Raw genomic sequence first — 23,024 nt, forward strand, 5'->3', positions numbered from 1 at the left:
ATCTTAATTTTTGGTCCCGTTTTCAAATTGGTCTACATTAAGGTCCAAAGTGTCCAAAATTAAACTTAGTTTGATTTTAACAAAAATTGAATTCTTGGGGTTCTTTGATATGCTGAATCTAAACATGTACTTAGATTTTTGATTATGGGCCCAGTTTTCAAGTTGGTCCAAATCGGGGTCCAAAATTATTATATTAAGTATTGTATAATAGCAAGAAATTTTCAATTGCACAGTATTGCGCAATAGCAAGAAATCTTCAATTGCACAGTATTGCCCAATAGCAAGAAATCTTCAATTGCACAGTATTGCACAATAGCAAGAAATCTTCAATTGCACAGTATTGTGCAATAGCAAGAAATCTTCAACTGCACAGTATTACGCAATAGCAAGAAATATCTAATTGCATAATATTATGCAATAGCAAGAAATTTTGCACAGTTTTGCTCAATAGCAAGAAATATTCAATTGCACATTATTATCCCGTTTTCGAATTGGTCTACATTAAGGTCCAAAGGGTCAAAAGTTAAACTTTGTTTGATTTCAACAAAAATTCATATATGGGGTTCTTCAATGTGCTGAATCTAACCATGTATTTAGATTTTTAATATTTGGGCCCCGTTATCAAATTGGTCCACATTGAGCTCTAAAGGGTCTAAAATTGAACATTATTTGATTTCATCAAAAATTGAATACTTGGGGTTCTATGATATGCTGAATCTAACCATGTATTTAGATTTTGGATATTGGACCATAATAGGTAAATGTCCAATTTAAAATTATTAAGTTTTTATACGACCGCAAAAATTTTAATTTTTCGTCGTATATTGCTATCACGTTGGCGTCGTCGTCGTCGTCCGAATACTTTTAGTTTTCGCACTCTAACTTTAGTAAAAGTGAATAGAAATCTATGAAATTTTAACACAAGGTTTATGACCACAAAAGGAAGGTTGGGATTGATTTTGGGAGTTGAGGTCCGAACAGTTTAGGAATTAGGGGCCAAAAAGGGGCCCAAATAAGCATTTTTCTTGGTTTTTGCACCATAACTTTAGTATAAGTAAATAGAAATCTATGAAATTTTGACACAAGGTTTATGACCACAAAAGGAAGGTTGGGATTGATTTTGGGAGTTTTGGTTCCAACAGTTTAGGAATTAGGGGCCAAAAAAGGACCCAAATAAGCATTATTCTTGGTTTTCGCACAATAACTTTAGTATAAGTAAATAGAAATCAATGAAATTTAAACACAAGGTTTATGACCACAAAAGGAAGGTTGGGATTGATTTTGGGAGTTGAGGTCCGAACAGTTTAGGAATTAGGGGCCAAAAAGGGGCCCAAATAAGCATTTTTCTTGGTTTTTGCACCATAACTTTAGTATAAGTAAATAGAAATCTATGAAATTTAAACACAAGGTTTATGACCATAAAATTTTTGGTCCAGTTTTCAAATTGGTCTACATTAAGGTCCAAAGGGTCCAAAATTAAACTTTGTTTGATTTTGACAAAAATTGAATCCTTGGGGTTCTTTGATATGCTGAATCTAAAAATGTACTTAGATTTTTGATTAGTGGCCCAGTTTTCAAGTTGATCCAAATCGGGGTCCAAAATTAAATTTTGTTTGATTTCATCAAAAATTGAATAATTGGGGTTTTTTGATATGCCGATTCTAACTGTGTATGTAGATTCTTAATTTTTGGTCTCGTTTTCAAATTGGTCAACATAAAGGTCCAAAGGGTCCAAAATTAAGCTTAGTTTGATTTTAACAAAAATTGAATTCTTGGGGTTCTTTGATATGCTGAATCTAAACATGTACTTAGATTTTTGATTATGGGCCCAGTTTTCAAGTTGGTCCAAATCAGGATCCAAAATTATTATATTAAGTATTGTGCAATAGCAAGAAATTTTCAATTGCACAGTATTCAGCAATAGCAAGAAATCTTCAATTACACAGTATTGTGCAATAGCAAGAAATGTTCAATTACACAGTGTTGAGCAATAGCAAGAAATCTTCAATTGCACAGTATTGTGCAATAGCAAGAAATCTTCAACTGCACAGTATTGCTCAATAGCAAGAAATATCTAATTGCATAATATTGTGCAATAGCAAGAAATTTTCAATTGATTGGAGTTATCTTTCTTTGTCCAGAATAGTAGTTGAATCAACTTAAATCATTGTTTTATACAATATACAATGTATATTCACTTTTACTTCCAACTGATAAATTAAAACAATCTTTACCATTCAGTGATAACAAGCACTTTTTTTACATTTTAATATTTTATGATGTATTTAAATGAGTAGTTATTGCTATTTCTTAAATTTTTTTGAGAGGATTAATATTCAACAGCATAGTGAATTGCTCAAAGGCAAAACAAACATTTTAAGTTCATTAGACCACATTCATTCTGTGTCAGAAACCTATGCTGTGTCAACTATTTAATCACAGTCCAAATTTAGAGCTGAATCCAGCTTGAAAGTTGTGTCCATACTTGCCCCAAGCGTTCAGGGTTCAACCTCTGCGGTTGTATAAAGCTGCGCCCTGCAGAGCATCTGGTTAAGTTTAAGTTCTTAGACCACATTCATTCTCTGTCAGAAACCTTTGTTGTGTCAACTATTTAATCACAATCCAAATTCAGAGCTGTATCAAGCTTAAATGTTGTGTCCATACTTGCCCCAACTGTTCAGGGTTCGACCTCTGCGGTTGTATAAAGCTGCGCCCTGTGGAGCATCTGGTTTCAATAACAAATTTAACTGAACGAATGAAACTTTACAATGTTTCCTCTGTCATATTCAGACACATTAAAGAATAAGTGAGAGAGATTTTTGTTATCAATCATGGTTACCTAACTGTTGACATTTTTCTAAGCCTAAAGGTGATGCCTAACTAGATAGAGGCGGTGCTTCCTCTGCCTACCTATATGTACCCACCCTGCACAGTAGACTGTGACAAACTAATAAATCCTAGTCCAGGTTATGCGCCAAGCTAACATTGATTTGGTTCTGTCCAGGTTATGCACCAAGCTAACATTGATTTGGTTCTGTCCAAGTTATGCACCAAGCTAACATTGATTTGGTTCTGTCCAGGTTATGCACCAAGCTAACATTGATTTGGTTCTGTCCAAGTTATGCACCAAGCTAACATTGATTTGGTTCTGTCCAGGTTATGCACCAAGCTAACATTGATTTGGTTCTGTCCAGGTTATGCACCAAGCTAACATTGATTTGGTTCTGTCCAGGTTATGCACCGAGCTAACATTGATTTGGTTCTGGAAGCAATGGAAAGCACATATTTGTTGACAACTTATATCAGGGAAGCCAGACACAGCAATCATGAATTCTGGTGTTGTCCTATCGGGAGCAAAATATTTAGGTTCAGTATGTGGTTGAAATTATTTTAAACATCATAGCTTTATCAAATCTTCATTGCTAGCTTGACAGAGACAGTATCTAAAGCAAAATATTGGGTTCCATTTAAGTCTTATAACGCTTGTAACAAAATAAAAATAAACCAGTTGTGTTTATATTTATTCCTTGTTTTACGGGTAACTCATGTCTTTTCAGGATGAAGATACAATACAAATAATTGTCCATGGCAGCCACGAAGAGTTTTCCATCAGAGTCCAGAAACTTTAAGCAGTCAGATGAATTAAGGTAATTTAATTGAGATTAATAGTTTAATAGTCCAACAGTAATTGACACTATACATAAAATATTTTGTAAACAATCACTGCAGATGTGGAGTAATTTATTTTGAAACAAGGTGATTGCTAGTGAAACAGGGAGATTGAGGGTGATTGCTAGTGAAACAGGGAGATTGCTGGCTAAACAGGGTGATTGCTAGCTATATATAGTGAAACAGTGTGCTTGCTATTGAAACAGGGAGATTGCTGGCTAAACAGGGCGATTGCTAGTAAAACAGGGTGATTGCTAGTGAATTGAATTGTGGCGATGGCTGAGATCTACAACCTTGTCATATATATATTTAAAGCCTGTGAAATATAATAAAGAGATGTTTAAAATGGAAAACCTCAATCACCATCATTCACTGTGAAAATTCACTAATAAGAGTGATTTTTTATTGCAAGCAGTCACTATAAAATTCACTAACAATTTGGGGGGTTGTGGGTGTGGGGTGGGCTCCAGTCATGCTTCAGTGACTTCCTAAATAATCAACTGTTTTTTTCCTACTGAAAAACCCTCTTTAATCCACCTCTGAGTTAACTGTCTAAACCTATATTGCCTATTGATTTTTTCACTGACATAGGAGCTCTAAGCGTAAGCCTAGCGGTTACCTGAAATTGATATATATATGTAATACCTACATTACAAACTTAAGGTGTTGAACACTTTTTAACACTGAGGATTAATATTTGTCTACCTTTGATCTTAAAAGGAGAACTAAAGGCTTAAATGAAGCATTCTCAATAAGAACCCCCCCCCCCCCCGCCCTTAAACCAAATTTTTTTTGGTCAAAAAGGGGGGGGATAGTTTTGACTTGATGTTTTGGCGTATCACAAGCTTAAACATCAAGACTGCATGACTACCATGAAATACTATTATTAGACTTGATGTTTAGGTGTATCATAAGCCTGAGATCAAGACTGCATGACTACTAGGAAGTACTATTTCAAGACTTGATATCTAGGTGTATCATAAGTCAAATGTCAAGATCACATGACTACAATGGAATACTATTCCAAAACTTGATATTTAGGTGTATCATAAGCCAAAGAACAAGACTTAATGATTACCATGTACTTCTTAAATTATTAAAACACCCTTTACCCAATGATAAAGCCCAAATCTGGTTATATCATCAGGTCACATGTTTACCGTATAATGTCAAAATGTTTACCGTAACATGTCAAAATGTTCACCGTAACATGTCAAAAAGTTTACTGTAACATGTACATTAGCTAAATATAGATAACTGTAACTATGGAAAATCCCACTGGGATTTGTCACTGAAAGGATAATTGAACCTGTTAAGATATCAACCAGATACATATTCATCCACTGGATAATTCTTTGATCCGCCGGTTAATCTGAACCGCCGGTTAAATCTGAACAGCCGGTTACCATACCTATATAAATAGGGTGCAAACATTAATCCACCACTCTGCCTCTGATGAAGTCCTTTTTGGACCGAAACCGGTCAGGCTATCAAACATCACCAGGCGCTGTTAATTATGTGTATTGGTATATATACTATATTTTTAACTGTCTAAAACAACTTGAAGGATGGTTTGAGCACTATGTATTGGATAAATAAACTGTTTGACAATAATATGTCAACTTTTACAGAACAAACAACTACAGTGTTAAGGTTATGTAATTAAGTATTTGTCACTTACAATTTTTTGCTATATATTTAATTTGTTATAATAACATTTGAAGAAAAAATTGAAATAACCAAATGTTGAAGGCATTTATGGTTGGATATGAACAAATGATGTGTTTAAAGACACAAAATTGTCTGAAGTGTATTTGTTTAGTAGGTTATGATCTTTTAATTTTTTTTGGGGTGATGCGAACATAAATAATATATACAAAATTTCAGCCAAATATAATGTTAATGTTTTTATAAATAAAAAATGACAATTGATGACCACACATATAATTTTCGGTTCAATTTAAAAATTACAGTTAATAAGAAGTAAAAGACAAAAGTACTGTTGGTTATTTTTGTTGTTCAGTTGCTGTCTCATTGACCTAAAGATACCCATACCTCACATCTTGTTTTATTAACCGGATTTTTGTGTCAAAAATGTCGGTTATTGATTTGGGGATGTACGGCGGGCAACCAAATGTTGTCCGTGCATTTACTCATGAAGCGTTCAACCAAACCTTTTAAAATTTTAATATGTTGTTACTGACAACAAAATGGAGGTCAAGTTCAATAATGACGATTTTGACTTTTACCGTTCAGGAGTTACGGTTCTTGAAAGTTTAAAAAATGTTGTGTCCGTGCATTTACTCATGAACCAGTCAACCAAATCTTGTCCTGCTAGAGGGTCATTTTCTATCTAGTTTATATGTTGTTATTGTTGACAACATGGAAGTCAAGTTTGATATTGATAATCATAAATTTTACCTATTAGGAGTTTTGGTCCTTGTAATATTGATAAATGCCAGAACACAAATAAATGTTAAAGAATCCGGTTTACTGTCATTTTGACAGCTCTTGTTCATAATCATTTACAAATTAGTTGAATCTCCCCTTTTAGATTAATTCATTTCTTAAACATCTTAATACTCCAGTATGTGGGTCAATAATATAAGTCTTGTGAAAAATGTTTAAAACATTTTCAAATTTTCTATATGTGATAAAAGGAAGACAACTCTGTTGAATTTTTACCAAAGTTAAATAAGTTAGCCTGCACTTCTAGATAACATCATCTATATAGCTAAGAAATACCTTTTAAAGTCATTGAAAGAAGGAATAAGTATAAAGAAAAAATATAAAAGAATATACATGTACGTAAGATAAAACGCTGCGATCAATCAGTTGAGGTCCAAAAATTACGCACGTCACAGCGGAACAGTGCATTTATATAATTAATAAGTATTCATTGCTACATGTAACACATCCCAGATGGTAAAAAATAGCTAAACAAGTAATACAGCCAAAGCCTTCTGACCACTAAGAGACAGTTGTTTGATAGATTGAAGATTGCTTAATGTCCCATCAAGGCAAAACAGGCTTTTTGCCAAGAGAAGGTAAATTTTATCTTGAGTTAAATTATTTATAGGAAAAACTGATCTTTGATTTTAGGTTTTGGTCATTTCAGACCATTTCAGCTACTGCAATAATTTTTTTCTGCTTGACCAATGAATATTTGAGGAATTTTATTAGTTGTTGCATTAGACTTAAAATATATATCTACTGCTAATTGACCAGTACTTTATTCCTGCCTTCTGGCAGAAAAAGGGATATCAGTTGGTTTTTTTTTATTAAATTTTATTAATAGATATATTACATAGACTACATAGGGAAATTTTCTGTAGTTAAACAGTGCTTGCCAGGAATCTGATGTTCAGTAGTTGTCGTTTGTTGATGTGGTTCATAAGTGTTTCTTGCTTCTAGCTTTTCATTTAGATTAGACCTTTGGTTTTCCCATTTGAATGGTTTTACACTAGTAATTTTTTGGGCCCTTTATAGCTTGCTGTTTGGTGTGAGCCAAGGCTCAGTTTTGAAGACCGTACTTTGACCTAGAATGGTTTACTTTTATATATTGTGACTTGAAGGAGAGTTGTCTCATTGGCACTCATACCACATCTTCTTATATCTATTGACCAAAAGTGCCTGGACTTCAGCTGGTATTTCCTACCAAAGGTCTCTGGTTCTTTCTGAATATTCCTACTTTCTCTACCAATAAAAACTGACCACCTCTGTGTACATGGTGTAGTTAAACAGTTCTGAAAGTGGCATTAAACATCACCTATCAATCAATCATTGTTGGGGACAATGTGATGACCTCTAGATGTCTATTTTGGTCAATTCGTCGGGTAGGATTACTGTACTGTTGATTGTAACCTACATTTTATTCATGGTATAATTATATTGATTGGCATTGGTGACGAAGGAAGACAGCAACTTAATGTAATTTTGTAGTGACATACATGATAGAGGGTGGTAATGAGGGTACCTTCATGGCAAATAAAGGTACTAATTCTTGCCAAATGACATTAACAGTAATTTTAGGTGCATGACAATACAAAGGGCACTTTTTTAAGACGATAAAAAATTGACAGTTTTTGGTCAAGGTATATATAACAAAAGAAGATGTGGTATGATTGCCAATGAGACAACTCTCCTCAAGAGACCAAAATGACACAGCAATTAACAACTATAGGTCACCGTACGGCCTTCAACAATGAGCAAAGCCCATACCGCATAGTCAGCTATAAAAGACCCCGAAATGCTAATGTAAAACAATTCAAATGAGAAAACTAACAGCCTTATTTATGTACAAATAATTAATGAAAAACAAATATGTAACACGTAAACAAACGACAACCACTGCATTACAGGCTCCTGACTTAGGACAGGCACATACATGCATAATGTGGCAGGGTTAAACATGTTAGTCTTTTATGGAGTTTAAGTCCAATCAACTTGAAACTTAGTACACATGTTCCTTATGAAAGATCTTTCTAATTTTAATGGCATATAAGTGTTTTGACCCCAATTTCACGGTCCACTTTACATAGAAAATTATAGTGTGTGTCGGGGATGTGTGTTCTATGGACACATTCTCATTATGCCCCTCTACTAAGTCAGGAGCCTGTTGTTCAGTGGTTGTTGGTTTTTTTCTCATTTCTCTTTTTTTATACAGATTAGACTGTTAGAATTGTTTTAAAAGTTCAACTTTCCATCCAAGTCACAATTTATAAAAGTAAACCATTATAGGTCAAAGGGAAGCCTTGGCAAGATATAAAATGACTAGTGTAAAACCATTCAAAAAGGAAAAACAAGGATCTAATCTATAAAGTAAACAACAAATGAAAAACACTTACATGAACATTGTTTTAATCAAATTATTGAATTTTTGTAATATTTCTGGTATATGAGTAAATTGTTTTCATGAACAATTGTAATTTATGAAAATTATGTATGTACCTTGTACATATCAGCCCGGTTATGGTATTCGTGACCTACATTTTATGCATCATTGATTTTTGGTTCTACTTCACAAATGGGACAATAAGGCTTTGATTTATACATTACCTAATTGAAAATGGAAGGAATTTGTTTTTGCTGAGTTGTATGTCTGTTGACAACAGTTATTAAATTTAGGTTAAAGCATATGGTCTGCTGAGAGCAGTTTTGTTGAGGAAATTTCTGGAATTGTTTGCTTTTAACAAATATATTGCTTTAAGCTGAATCATCACATGTCATGTCCAATGGCAGCTGTTTACTGAGTTAGGCTTTCCATAACTGTGTAGTTTATTGAAAATCTTAGAGAGAAAAAAACAGGAATCTAGTTTCTCATTTTTGATTTATATAAAATAAAAAAAAATTCATTACTGTACATTAGTTATTAATAATTATTTTGTTAGAACCTGTATGTTTAATTGAATGTTATCTTTATCTTATGATACTATTAAATTTAATAAAATTTTCTCCAGTATTTTTCTAATTTTGAAACTATTTAATTTGATAAATTTTGTCCAAGGTTTTTATTCGTTCACAAATCTGTTCCTTCACAAATCGGTCTCAATGATTCATTTATCATGAAGCTTCGACGTTGATTGTCAGACTCACAATTTGAAAGGTGGGTACACAATATTGCTTTTTTTTGCCGACCTATTAGTGTGTCTTAATCTAAATAAACGAAAGCATGTTGGAAAAAAATGTGACGTTGATAATGTCAGACTCACAAGTTTTGAAAGGTGGGTACACAATATTCCTTTTTTTTTTGCCGACCTATTAGTTTGTCTTAATCTTAATAAACGAAAGCATGTTGGAAAAAAATGTGACGTTGATAATGTCAGACTCACAAGTTTTGAAAGGTGGGTACACAATATTGTATTTTTTTCGTCGACCTATTAGTGTATATTAATCTAAATAAATGAAAGCATGTTGGAAAAAAATGAGACAGTGAATTTTACCTGTCTGCTGCTAGACACAACAAAGATTTTTAGTATTAGGGATATTATATGCAGATATTAAAAATCTTTAGTCAGATATTAAAAATACAGTATCAAGTTAACTCCTTGACAACTGTTTATATCGCCATAGGAGGGGCACTTTCTCATAACAATTTTACATTTTTGTGGTGATATAAAATGTTAAGTGAAAAAAAAAACTGATTCGGAAATTTTTGACGAAAAAAAAAAATTACATGGTAGACATCTATACTACTAATGGCGTCCAAAGGAGACATGATTTTCATTGATATAAGATATTTATTTCTTAAAAAATGACAACCAGATAATTTAATGCAGTGACACTTTTATTTACATAATTATTATATTATCGAAATATTGTTTATGATAAAGTAATGCAGATTATGGAAAACAATACTTTACCAAAAAAAAAAAAAAAAATCAGTAATTTGCATTGAGGTATACTGTAGGAAAGACAGGATTGACAAAGTATTATTTCTTTTATTGATTAAAGTGCATTTGTTATGGCGAATTTTAGGCAGCAACCATTTAACTTCAAAGGAGGGTTATAGTTTTTTGTCTGAGTCAGAAATTTTTCCAAGCTATCAATTAAATTGTTTTGTTCAAAATTTAACACTAAGGTATAGGGAAAATCTGGATTCAGATTTTTTTTTTTGTCATCTGCTTAACCACAATTTGTGTTCTTCATCAAAGTGGAGATCTGAATATTTTTTTAAGCTAACCTTACTTGTATGAATAAATTTTCAGTTCTCTTTTTTGTTAAAAAAGCCAAGCCTTTTGACATTATATTGATAATGGAGTTTGATAAAAAGGCACTGTGTTGAAGACTGTACTTTGACCTAATGATATTTTGGATGGAGAGTTGTCTCATTGGCACTCATATCACATCTTCTTATATCTATTTATATTTGGTAGTAAGGTTAGTAAGGTTAAACATGCCTTTTATAGCAGGGACATTAATTTATTAGCAGCACCTTCAGATATTTTTCTACTTCTGATAAAGCTGCACTTTTTGACATTATATTAAAAAAAGATTAAAAACTTATTTTTGATAAATGGAGTTTATATTTGGTAGGAGAGGTAATCATTGACATTTCCATTAGCAGAAACATTCAGTTGTTAGTGACACTATAGGTATTTCATGATTTCTGAAAAAATTAGCCTTTTAACATTTTATTAAAATCAAGGAATTTAGGAGGATTTTCTACAACAAAAAAGGGGTGTAGTGGTTAGATAGTTCATACTGAAATATGAGTCAAAGTAAAATTTATAAAAATGAGAGCAAAGCTAACCCTCTTTAGTAAGGTTAGTTTTCATCATACATTTCTTATCAATTTCCAGAATTCAAAATTATTCAGATTCAGATAATTCCTTGTAAAAAACAGATTTAAAACGTATTTTTGATAAATGGGGTTTATATTTGGTAGGCTGGTTAACAATGGAGTGTAGATAATCATACTAATAATATTATTCTGATCCAATGATTAATGCACACGTTACAACCCCTCAACATTTTTTCATGTCTGCACAATAATATATGCACATTTGACAACATCTTTACATATTTAATATGATATTTAGTTATAAATTGTACAAGATCATACATGTATTTTGCTAAAGTATTAAATTACTGTTTTTCTTAACCTCATTTTTGGGTTTCTATATATTTGATAAATAATCTTGTTTTATAAATTTTTCTGGATATTCTGTCTTCAAAAACTATAAAGATTATAGTCAAGTAATTGAAAAAAAAACTTCAAGCACTATATGATATATCAGTATCATCCATAACCAGTCTGCACCAAAATCGTTTCGGACTACTAGTCCAAAGACCAATATTCTGACATGTTTCTTATGGTTTAAACAATGTTTTACAAAAGAGGGGAGGGGTACATATCAGTATCATCCATAACCAGTCTACACTGAAATCGTTTCGGACTACTAGTCCAAAGACCAATATTCTGACATGTTTCTTATGGTTTAAACAACGTTTTACAAAAACTTACTAGTTCAAAATAATGTTTTTCTAGTCCGCGGCATCGAACCTAAGTGGATAATGGTGCAGAATGCATAACACTAAACTGTCTTCATTATTGACCAAATCTCAAACAAGTGTATGAATTGAATTATAGAAAAAAGTTGCTTAATTGTGGTCTGCAAAAATCCTAGACTGAAGTTTTGGTTACGAGGAATAAATGACAGTGGCAGGTCCAGCCATTTTAAAAAGGGGGGGGAGTTCCCAACCCAGAGTAAAAGGGGGGGGGTTCCAACTATATGCTCCCATTCAAATGCATTGATCGCCCTGGAACCCCCCCCCCCCCCTTCCTAGATCCGCCACTGAATGAACTACTGTGCATTCATTTATTTTCGTTGGTTTCAATTTTCATGGAACGAGGAAAACATGCATTTTCATGGATATTAAATTTCATGGTTTTGCCTATCACTGCATACAAAGCCTATAGCAAAGATCATTTGAATTTTTGGTTTATCCATTCCCATGATCATTACCAAAGCCATGATAATTGGTATCCAACGAATAATAATAATGAATCTAAAGTATACTTTAAAACATTATAAAGTATACTAGTCTGTTTGAAATTGTTAGCAGTGGCGGATCTAGATATTTTCATAAGAGGGGGCCAACTGACTGCCTAAAAGGGGGGGGGGACGATTCCGTCACCCTTCAGTGATTCCCTATATAACCAACCAAAATTTTTCTGAAAAAGGGGGCCCCCCTAACTACGCCTCTGGTTAGTGGTATTCTGTGGCCATTGGTGATGGCTGTGTAGTCTATTGACAGTGATGAATAGTCTTGTTCAGGTTGTGAGATCCACTGTTTAGGCAAAGTGTGTTAGTCTTTAATCTTAATCGGCTAGATCAGTGGTTCTCTCCAGTTACTCCAGCTTCCTTCAAAAATAAATCTGGTCACTAAGTGTGTACTGGAAGGGGCTTTAAATACCAGCAATGTGAAGGGGCTCACCTAACTCATAACATCTTTTTAAATGGTCCATTGATTTACTTTAAACTTTTGTTAAGGTCAGTTTTCATTAACTTTGTGTTATAAGTCGACTTGACTTTATTTGGTCTGATGATTCCCTCGTTAAATATCATTTTCATGGTTTGGTGATTAAAGCTAAGTTTTTAGGATTAGTTCTATTGTCTACTTCTCAGTGGCATTAAGTCATAGCTATATAGATGAACTAGTTTATCTTATTAGGAACTTTTATAGTTTACCGTATGGAGTTGGTTTACTTATTGTTGACCAGTCATAGTTGACATCATTTTCTTTAATAATTGTCTTATTGGCATTCAGTGGCAAATCCAGAGGGGTTCGTGCGATTGGAAACCCATTTTTTGGACAATACATGCATTTGAATGGGGCCATATAGTTGGAACCCCCCCCTTTATCCTGGGTTGGGAACTCCCCTTCTGAAAGGGCTGTATCTGCCCCTGGCAATCAAGCTTCTTATTGTTTTTATAGGAGCCCTGTTAGAGGATACCAATGAATTTCCTAAATAGATAACCATCTTTGAAATGGGATATTATATTGACATTAACATTATGTAAAGATGCTAAAATTAGCAGTATATCCAAATTGTTTTCATAAATCTTTAAAATTCTGTAAGATTTCAATAAGGGATTCAGAAATGTGTAGGGATGATGATTGTTTGAGTTAATGGTCCAAATTTTATTTTCAATTTTAGCCAGGGAGTTAGGAAAAATGACCCTCTTAATACTTGAAACAGTATCGCTCGCTTTAATATGAGTCATGACCATTAGAGAATTATTCAATAAAATTTCTGAAGGGGGCTACTAGTATGAAAAAGTAATTGATATTTTGCAGTTTAATATAGGGAATAAAAAATATGTCCCTCAATTATTAAAAAAATGCACTTAGTAATGGGGTATATAATTCGGTTCTTGATCTAGATCAATCAAATAGGTGTAAGGAGTACCACTAAAATATTTTGTAAAGTTATAGTTAGGAGCATTTTGAAAAGAGTAAAATTCTATCCTTTCCGCTTTGACAGAAACACTGAGTTTTCAAATCCGTTGTAAAGGGAAGTCATTTTTTTCTCCATGTACATACTTGTCTGAGTTGGCCATATTATATACATAAACTAAACAAAAGAATCACACATTTTTTTTTACCTTTAGTGTACATATAACAAAGACCACTTTTGTGTTTCAGCATTGTTAAGCATTTTATCTTTTTTTCTTTCTTATACATGTTACTGTTATAAAAAATAATATAGCTTTTAAGACTAGATTTTGTTTAATTAAAGGTTGATTTTTTTTCGGTCAGTTAAATATTTTCTTTTGAATTTAAATGCCCATCTAAGAAATAAATTAGATTCTTAAAAGAAAAATCTTGTTTGTTCATAATTTATATGCCAAATCAGACATTAAAAAAATCTGTGATATTGAAAAATTTGTATTTCACTTTAAAGTATTATTTAAATTTATGAAGGTACGTTAAAATCTGACTCATTGCCTATTTACCTATACTGAATAAAATATGCACAAAAAAATTTATAAAGGTTATATTATTTTCTGTATATTAAACTTTTTATGTGCAAGTTTTAAACATTTTTAATGGATATTCGGAAACTTGCATCACTAAACAATGTCTGCACAATGCATTAGCATATAAATGCAGAAAAAAAATCATTATTGATGCAATTTTTCTAAACTAATGAAAAAGTCGGTGAAAGAAACATTTTCAAATTGACATCAAGAATAAATTGGTTGTTTAAAATCAATAGAACTTTTGACTGCCTTCTGCACAATTTTTCTTCAATTAAGATGCATTATCCTTTGTGTGGCCTCTGCCTTTTTACAATTTTTCAATGTCTGCAGAAGATTTTTTATTCTCAATTTCATTGTATATTTGCATTCTTGTTGCACATCAAATAAAGAGGTACAAAAAGGGGGATAATCAATATTATAAAAAAGATTGGTTTATGTTTTAAGTTTAACTGCTGGGAGGGGGGCAGGTGGTAAATTAACTAGGTTGTTGTGCAGAAGTTCAATCCTTTGTTTTCTTTGTGTTAAAAAAGTGCAGTGAAAATTTAAATGTTTTTTTAGAGTTTCGTTACAGAATAAATCTACATAAAAAGCTTGTATGTTCGTATATGTTTAAAATCAAGCCGTAGGTTTTGTCAAATGATTTTCAAATGACATTCAGTTAAAATGAATAATGTTGAAAAAAGTATTTGAAAAAGGTTAAAATGTAAAAAATTGTCAAGTTGTTATGTAAAATGCAATAAGTCAATTTGACAACCCATTAATTTAAAGTCTACACCCAAGCAAAGATAGAATAAATCATCAGCTTTTTTTCTGTCGAATTCCTTTTGAAGAACTATTTTTATAAACTTAATTAAAGTAGGATTATTTTTATTCCTTTAATACATGTACTAGCGAAGTATTTAAAATCTCGTAAAGCGAAGAAAAAAAAAACAATCAAAGAGAAAAGTCCCTACTAATCAGTCATGTGACATGCAAAACTTTCGAAAATTTGATTTGAATTAATTCAAAGCACCATTGACACTTTAAATCAGATGTCTCTTTTTGTGGTGAGATTACTACAAGTTTTGTATGTTAGAGCTAATTTCCTTATGCATGTAGAGAGATTACTACAAGTTTTGTATGTTAGAGCTAATTTCCTTATGCATGTAGAGAGATTACTACAAGTTTTGTATGTTAGAGCTAATTTCCTTATGCATGTAGAGAGATTACTACAAGTTTTGTATGTTAGAGCTAATTTCCTTATGCATGTAGAGAGATTACTACAAGTTTTGTATGTTAGAGCTAATTTCCTTATGCATGTAGAGAGATTACTACAAGTTTTGTATGTTAGAGCTAATTTCCTTATGCATGTAGAGAGATTACTACAAGTTTTGTATGTTAGAGCTAATTTCCTTATGCATGTAGAGAGATTACTACAAGTTTTGTATGTTACAGCTAATTTCCTTATGCATGTAGAGTAAGACTTTGTTTGATTTGCTAGCTTTGTTTGTATATTGTACAATTGTAATTTTGACAACATCCAATCAAATTTAAATATTATACAACAGGTTTACTATGCCTATATATATTGTTTAAAGATGTCAATCTTAATAATAAAGCTTGAGTTAACATTAATATAAACAAAGCACCCAATCCAACCAAAGTTTTACTCAACATTATTAGGCAATAAGCTCTAAGAACTTTGCAACAACAGTTTGTGGACTCTGTAGGTGGCCTGTTGCAAGGCTAGATCTATAACACTCTCCAATAAACCCTTTTTTCCTGTGGCTTTTCTTATTTTCTGCTCTATATCCTGTTTAACTTCTTTTACAGGATTTTTTCTTTTACATTTTATATTAATTTTTTTCCTATACTGAACATGTATGAAATATTTGCCCCTGGACATTAAACAAACATCAAACATCAATGAATCAAAGCATCATTGACAGGATTATTTTAGCATGACAATTGAGTAGTTCCAGAGGATGATCTAGCCATTTTACAAGGGAAGGGGAGTTTTCATTGCAGGACAAAGTGGGGGTTCCAACTAAATGTCCCCATTCAAATGCATTGATTGTCAAAAATGAGGGGTTGAAACCCCAGCCCCCGCCCCCTTTGGATCTGCCACTGAGTTCTGTCAAAAGACAAGTAGTTTTCATCATTCAGACACATTACTACTTAGACTTAGAATTATGTAATTTTGATGAATAACATTTCTTTGGACAGAATGTCTAGTGGCAAATATATCAATCTTTTGAGAACAAATACTTGTTAACATAAATTAGGCTGTTATTATGCCCCATCTATGATAGAAGAGGAGCATTATGTTTTCTGGTCTGTGCGTCTGTCCGTCCTTCCGTCCATCCGCCCTTCTGTCCGTTTGTCTGTTTGTCCCGCTTCAGGTTAAAGTTTTTGGTCAAGGTAGTTTTTGATAAAGTTGAAGTCCAATCAACTTGAAACTTAGTACACATGTTCCCTATGATATGCTCTTTCTAATTTGAATGCCAAATTAAAGTTTGATCCCGATTTCAGGGTCTACTGCACATGGAGAATGATAGTGTGAGTGGGGCATTCGTGTACTAAGGACACATTCTTGTTTTTCATTTGAATTGTTTTACATTGTCATTTTGGGGCCTATTATAGCTGACTTTGCTCATTGTTGAAGGCCGTACATTGACTTATAGTTCTGTCATTTGGTCTCTTGTGGAGAGTCTCATTGGCAATCATACCACATCTTTTTAGCTCACCTGGTCCTTCGTCGTCCTGTTCATCGTCGTCTGTCGTCGTTAACTTTTACAAAAATCTTCTCCTGAAACTACTGGGCCAAATTTTACCAAACTTGGCCCCAATCATCATTGGGGTATGTAGTTTATTTAAAAAATGTGTCCCATGACCCGGCCAACCAACCAAGATGGCTGCCATGGCTAAAAATAGAACATAGGGGTAAAATGTAGATTTTGGATTATATCTCTGAAACCAAAGCATTTTAGAGCAAATCTGACATGGGTAAAATTGTTTATCAGTTCAAGATCTATCTGCCCTGAAATTTTCAGATGAATGGGACAAACCGTTGTTGGGTTGCTGCCCCTGAATTGGTAATTTTAAGGAAATTTTGCCGTTTTTATATTATTATCTTGAATATTATTTTAGATAGAGATTAACTGTAATTAGCTAAAATGTTCAGCAAAGTAAGATCTACAAATAAGTCAACATGACTAAAATGGTCAGTTGACCCCTTAAGGAGTTATTGACCTTTATAGTCAATTTTTAACAATTTTTGGTAATTTTTTTAATCTTATACAAAAATCTTCTCCTCTGAAACTATAAAGGCAGATTTAACCAAACTTGTCCACAATCATCATTAGGGTATCTTGTTTAAAAAATGTGTCCGATGACCCAGCCCGCAAACCAAGCCGACATGGCTAAAAATAGTACATAGGGTAAAATGCAGTTTTTGGCTCATATATCTGAAATTTAAGCATTTAGAGCAAATCTGACCCGAGAAAATTGTTCATAAGGTCAAGATCTATCTGCCCTGAAATTTTCAGACCAATCAGGCAACCCGTTGTTGGGTTGCTGCCCCTGAATTGGTAATTTTAAGAAAATTTTGCAGCTTTTGGTTATTATCTTAAATATTATTATAGATAGAGATAAACTGTAACAGCAATAATGTACAGCAAAGTAAGACCTAACAATAAGTCAGCATGATCAAAATGGTCAATTGACCCCTTAAGGAGTTATTGCCCTTTATAGTCAATTTTTAACAATTTTCATAAATTTTGTAAATTTTTGTAAAGTTTTACAAAATATTTTCCACTGGTACTACTGGGCCATGTTCATTATAGATAGATAATTGTTAGTAGCAAGAATGTTCAGTAAAGTAAGATCTACAAACACATCACCATCACCAAAACACAATTTTGTCATGAATCCATCTGTGTCCTTTGTTTAATATGCACATAGACCAAGGTGAGCAACACCGGCTCTTTAGAGCCTCTAGTTTATATATATCTGGTGGTTGCAGTGGGGGGTCCAGAAATTTTCATAAGAGGGTGTCCACTGACTGCCTAAGAGGGAGCCTGCTCCAGTCATGCTTCATTTATTCCCTATCAACCATTTTTTCCCCATGAAAGGGGGAGCTTTGGAATAAGGGGCAAAAAAGGGGGCAAGTGAATACTTTTCTAATACTTTGTATAAATTGCTTATTTCTTGACCAATTTCAACAGGGTTTTATTCTTGAAAATTAACGGTTCTCTTATATGCTGAATCTAACCATGTATTAAGTTTTTGGATTTTAAGCCCCATTTTTAAATTGGTCAATATTAAGGTCCAAAGTGTTCACAATTTAAGTTTGTTTGATTTTATAAAAAAAACTTAAATGTTGGGGTTCTTTGATATGCCCAATCTAACTGTGTATTTAAATTTTTTAATTTTGAGTCCTGTTTTCAAATTGGTCTGCATTAAGGTCCAAAGGTTCCAAAATTAAACTTTATAGTTTGATTTTAACAAAAAACTGAATTCTTGGGGTTCTTTGATATACTTTAATCTAAATATATTTCCCCATGTGAATGGTTTTACACTAGTAATTTTGGGGCCCTTTATAGCTTGTTGTTCGGTGTGAGCCAAGGCTTCGTGTTAAAGGCAGTATCTTGACCTATTATGGTTTACTTTTATAAATTGTTATTTGGATGGAGAGTTGTCTCATTGGCACTCATACCACATCTTCCTATATCTATTTAGAGTTTTGATTATGTGCCCAGTTTTCAAGTTGGTCCAAATCAGGGTCCAAAATTAAACTTTGTTTAAATTCAACAAAAATTGAATATAAGAGGTTCTTTGATATGCTGAATCTAACCTTGTATTTAGATTTTTGATTTTTGGGCCCTGTTATCAAATTGGTCCACATTGAGGCCAAAAGGGTAAAAAATTCAACTATGTTTGATTTCATAAAAAATTGAATTCTTGGGGTTCTTTGATATGCTGTATCTAACCATGTATTTAGATTTTGGATATTGGACCATAATAGGTTAATTAATTTTTTTTAAGTTGTAAGACCACATTCATTCTGTGCTAGAATCAGAAACCTATGCTGTGTAAAATAGTTAACCAAAATCAAAATTCAGAACTGTTTCAAGCTTGAATGTTGTGTTCATACTTTCCTCAACTGTTCAGTGTTTCGACCTCTGTGGTCGTATCAAGTTGCGCCCTGCGGAGTATTTTATTAATTATGCTATAACTATGTTTGGTGAATGGAATGACTGTAAGATGTATATTTTTTTGTCTGACAGGTATCACCTGTACTTGACCTGATTTTCATGGTTCATTTGTCAATGTTAAGTTCTTTTCTAAAAAGTTGAAAACAACACTTTTAATAATTTCTTGCGTCCATAGCGCTTTTCTGGATTTACCTTCATCAGGAACGCTCAAAGTTCCAAGATGCTTGAAGCAATAGTTCAACTATATTTTGTGAATTGAATAAATGTAACATGTACATGTCTGTCTGGCAGTGTTCATCTGACCTTTACCTCATCATTCTCAGTATTCATGTGTCATGGCAGTGTGTTCATTCTTGTAAACTGAGACCAAAGGTCAGTGTAAGCTTTTGCTATGCTTTGTTTTCATTTTCTGTTTATTTTTACAATGGTGGGATACTAGACAATGCTAGAGTCAGTTCTTGATTATGACAAGGGGTTAAAGTTCTTGATTCAGTTGTGTAAATCTTTAACATTTGTTGAAAGAATCAAATATTGGAGAACTTTTGTCAGAATATTTTTTTCATGTAAAATTTTTTCATAAATTTATTTAAAATCTCAAACTCATAATTAAAGTTTCCCATCCATCATACAATTTGTTTGAATATTTCATGGCATATTTATCTTTTATTAAACTATGTTAATTAATCAAAATTATTTTTCTTATGAGAGTTCTATTTTTAGAATGGCGAGTGGATTAGCTAATCCTGCAGGTTCCCCTTTGCCTTTGTGCATTGAATTGATCACTTGGTTATCAGGGATAAAAAATGTATGAAATATTTTTCATGTGTGTAATTTAAGTAGTATTACATAAGATATTGATTTTAAGGATGGAAAGATTACATTTTTTGTCCTCCTTCGTTTCTATGACAACACTTCAACTCTACCAAAAATAATATGCACTTTTTTCATCATCACTATTGTTGCAAGTATGCATTTCAATTAAGTTAAAAACCTTTTATTATGCATGTGTAGATGTTAAATCGCTTGGCAAACGGCCAGAAACTGTAAAAAAAAAAATCTGTAATTTATTCCAAGGCAGTTACAACAAAATGTCATTCTAGTTCACTTAAAAAAATATAAAATGATAATGCCTAGAGGCTTTAAGGTATTGAGGACATGTTTTCATAACCACGCTTTCACCTTTTTTTCTGATATTGTTTGGTTAACACCCATTTACCCATTAAAATATTGTTTGTGCAAGATAATAGAATTGGGGACGAAAAAAGGTCAGATATTTTTATATTTTTATACAAAAATCAATTATCCAAATTTCAGAGACCTTTAATTATTATATATAAATCTATGTATCGGTTTATTAGCTAGGTATTTGTTTAAGTTAAAATGATTTTAATTAAATTTTCGTTACTAACAAATGTACAATCATTAAACCAGATATGAGTTATGTAATGTGGGATTTTTTTCTGTAGTGATTCATCAAAGATTTAATTGAAAAAAAGTTTGCCCTTTATTGAACCCCAATTTTTTTCCAAGCTTCTAAATAAAACTATGTTATTGCTTTTACTTGTTCAGAATAAAAAAAAATGTGATTTTTATATCTGCAGAAGTTATAGATCTGTTTTGTGGCCCTTAGGAAGACATTGGTTTTTTCGGAAAAATATATTACATAATCGGATCGTCATTAAATTCAAGTCAGTTTCATTTACTCTTTTCACATTTTATTACACACCATAGAAAAATTGTAGAGGAAATTAAATGGATTTTTTTTTCATTGCAACATTAAAAGCAAGTTGCATTATTCATTTAAGCCAAAACTTTTTTAGTCTAGTTTTTAGTTGGCAATAAGTCAGCAGGCAAAATTACTTTCAGCGGTATTTTTTATTTAATGTGAAACTTTTTATTGTTGAGGATGGACAAAAAAAGTGGAATTAAAAAGTTTTATTCAAAGGAAACGTTTGTTGTGTTGCAAGAATGAATGAAATCGGGATTAAATGTTTAACAGGTTAATTTTAGATGACGATAAAAATTCTTTTATGATAGATTATTGAATACATTGGACATTTGAAGACAGGTAGAGTTCATGTTTTTCTACTGTGGATATTTTTCTCAAAACAGTTTATTGCGAAAGTGAGCAAGATGTTGAAGGACTAAAACAGTTGTGCAGAATTTTAATACAAGATAGTTCAAAGAAAAAGTTATAGTTTGAAAAATATCGGTCAAAATGAATGGTCATTTTGATTTTGATCCTTGGTACAATAATTTTAAAATGTTTATGACTTATTGGTTTATGTCTTCTCGTCACAGGCCAGGATTGAATGGATTAGCAGCAGACGGTCCATTGCTGCCGGAGAGAATGGGAATCGGAGAAGGAATGGAAGAGGAATTACAGAGAAGAATGAGAGGGAGAAGTAATAATTTCGAAGAAGAATTACGGAGTCGTTTCGGACTTAACAATATTGAGGAGGAGTTACGAAATCGAATGGGATTGAATAATAGGGTTGGACAAGAATTTAATGGTAAAATGGGAGGTAATAGTACCGGGGAAGGAGACCTACATAATAGACTCAGTTTTAATCGAGGTATGGAGGATGAATTGCGTAGCAGAATGGAAGCAAGTCATAGCATTGAAGAAGAGTTACGTAAGAAAATAGGATTCAGTAGTAGTATTGAAGAGGAATTACGAAGCAGGTTGTTATATAAAAATAGTGGACCAAATTCACAGGGTGATATGTCATTTTACAATGCTGTTGATGAAATGTGTCGTCAACAAAACCACCCTCAAAACCAATCATTCCAGTCAAAAAATGGAGACCGGGACACTGAAGAGGAAACTGAACCAAACAGCGACCATCTTGATGAGGTCATCGAAGCAGTTGCAAGAAATGAATTCGACTACAATCCAGAAGATAATTATATAAAACCCGAACACAAAAGAAGTTGTAACCAATTTGAAGACAATTTTCCGATCAAACAAGAACCTATAGACTATGATTTAATGGCAGCAAACTTGACAGCCGGTCTGATGAACCCTGACCGGCGTCATATGTGTGCACACTGCTGTAAAGGTTTCCGGAGTAGGCAACAGTTACTACAGCATAGCCTAGTCCATACCAATCTTAGAAAATATCATTGTAATTATTGTGAACGATCTTTTAAACAGCTCTCTCATCTTCATCAACATCATAGAATTCATACAGGTAATTATAATCATTTAAACAGGTAACTTTATTTTAATTACAGTGGGGTTCTAGGGGTTGGAACTGCCCCCTTTTTGATGATCAGTGCATTTGAATGGGAACATATATAGTTGTAACCCCCCTTTAACCCTGGTGGGGAACCCTCTTTTAAAAATGGTTGGATCTGCTCCTGAATTGTATATTATATGACATTTAATTACATTATTACTGTTAATTATTAATATTATTTTAAAAGAAGAAAGACCATTCAAGAAAAATATTATATAACTAAAGGCTTTGCTTAAAATTTAAGTCTACCAGTAGTCTTAAAGGCCACTGTTTTCAATATTTACAGTGGCAAATATTACAGAAATATTTAGAACATGAATATTGTAAATAATACATCAATTTGCAGATTATGTAATAGCTGATGATGACTAGCCTAGTAGAATAGATAGACAATAATAATGAGTGTATTGGTAAAATTAGAGCACAAT

General features: G+C 32.6%; 1 protein-coding gene across 3 annotated transcripts in view; it reads left to right on the plus strand.

Moving 5' to 3' along the window:
- Positions 1-23,024, plus strand: part of LOC143057167 (uncharacterized) — a 57,268-nt gene that overhangs the window by 5,927 nt on the left and 28,317 nt on the right. For all 3 annotated transcript variants that reach the window (XM_076230414.1, XM_076230415.1, XM_076230416.1), the window contains exons 2-3: positions 3,558-3,647; positions 21,656-22,548. In XM_076230414.1, the coding sequence (XP_076086529.1) occupies positions 3,586-3,647; positions 21,656-22,548 (955 nt within the window). In that variant the 5' untranslated portion in view covers positions 3,558-3,585. The remainder of the gene's footprint in view (positions 1-3,557; positions 3,648-21,655; positions 22,549-23,024) is intronic.

The sequence above is a fragment of the Mytilus galloprovincialis genome, chromosome 13, assembly GCF_965363235.1.
Source record: "Mytilus galloprovincialis chromosome 13, xbMytGall1.hap1.1, whole genome shotgun sequence".
NCBI lineage: Eukaryota > Metazoa > Mollusca > Bivalvia > Mytilida > Mytilidae > Mytilus > Mytilus galloprovincialis.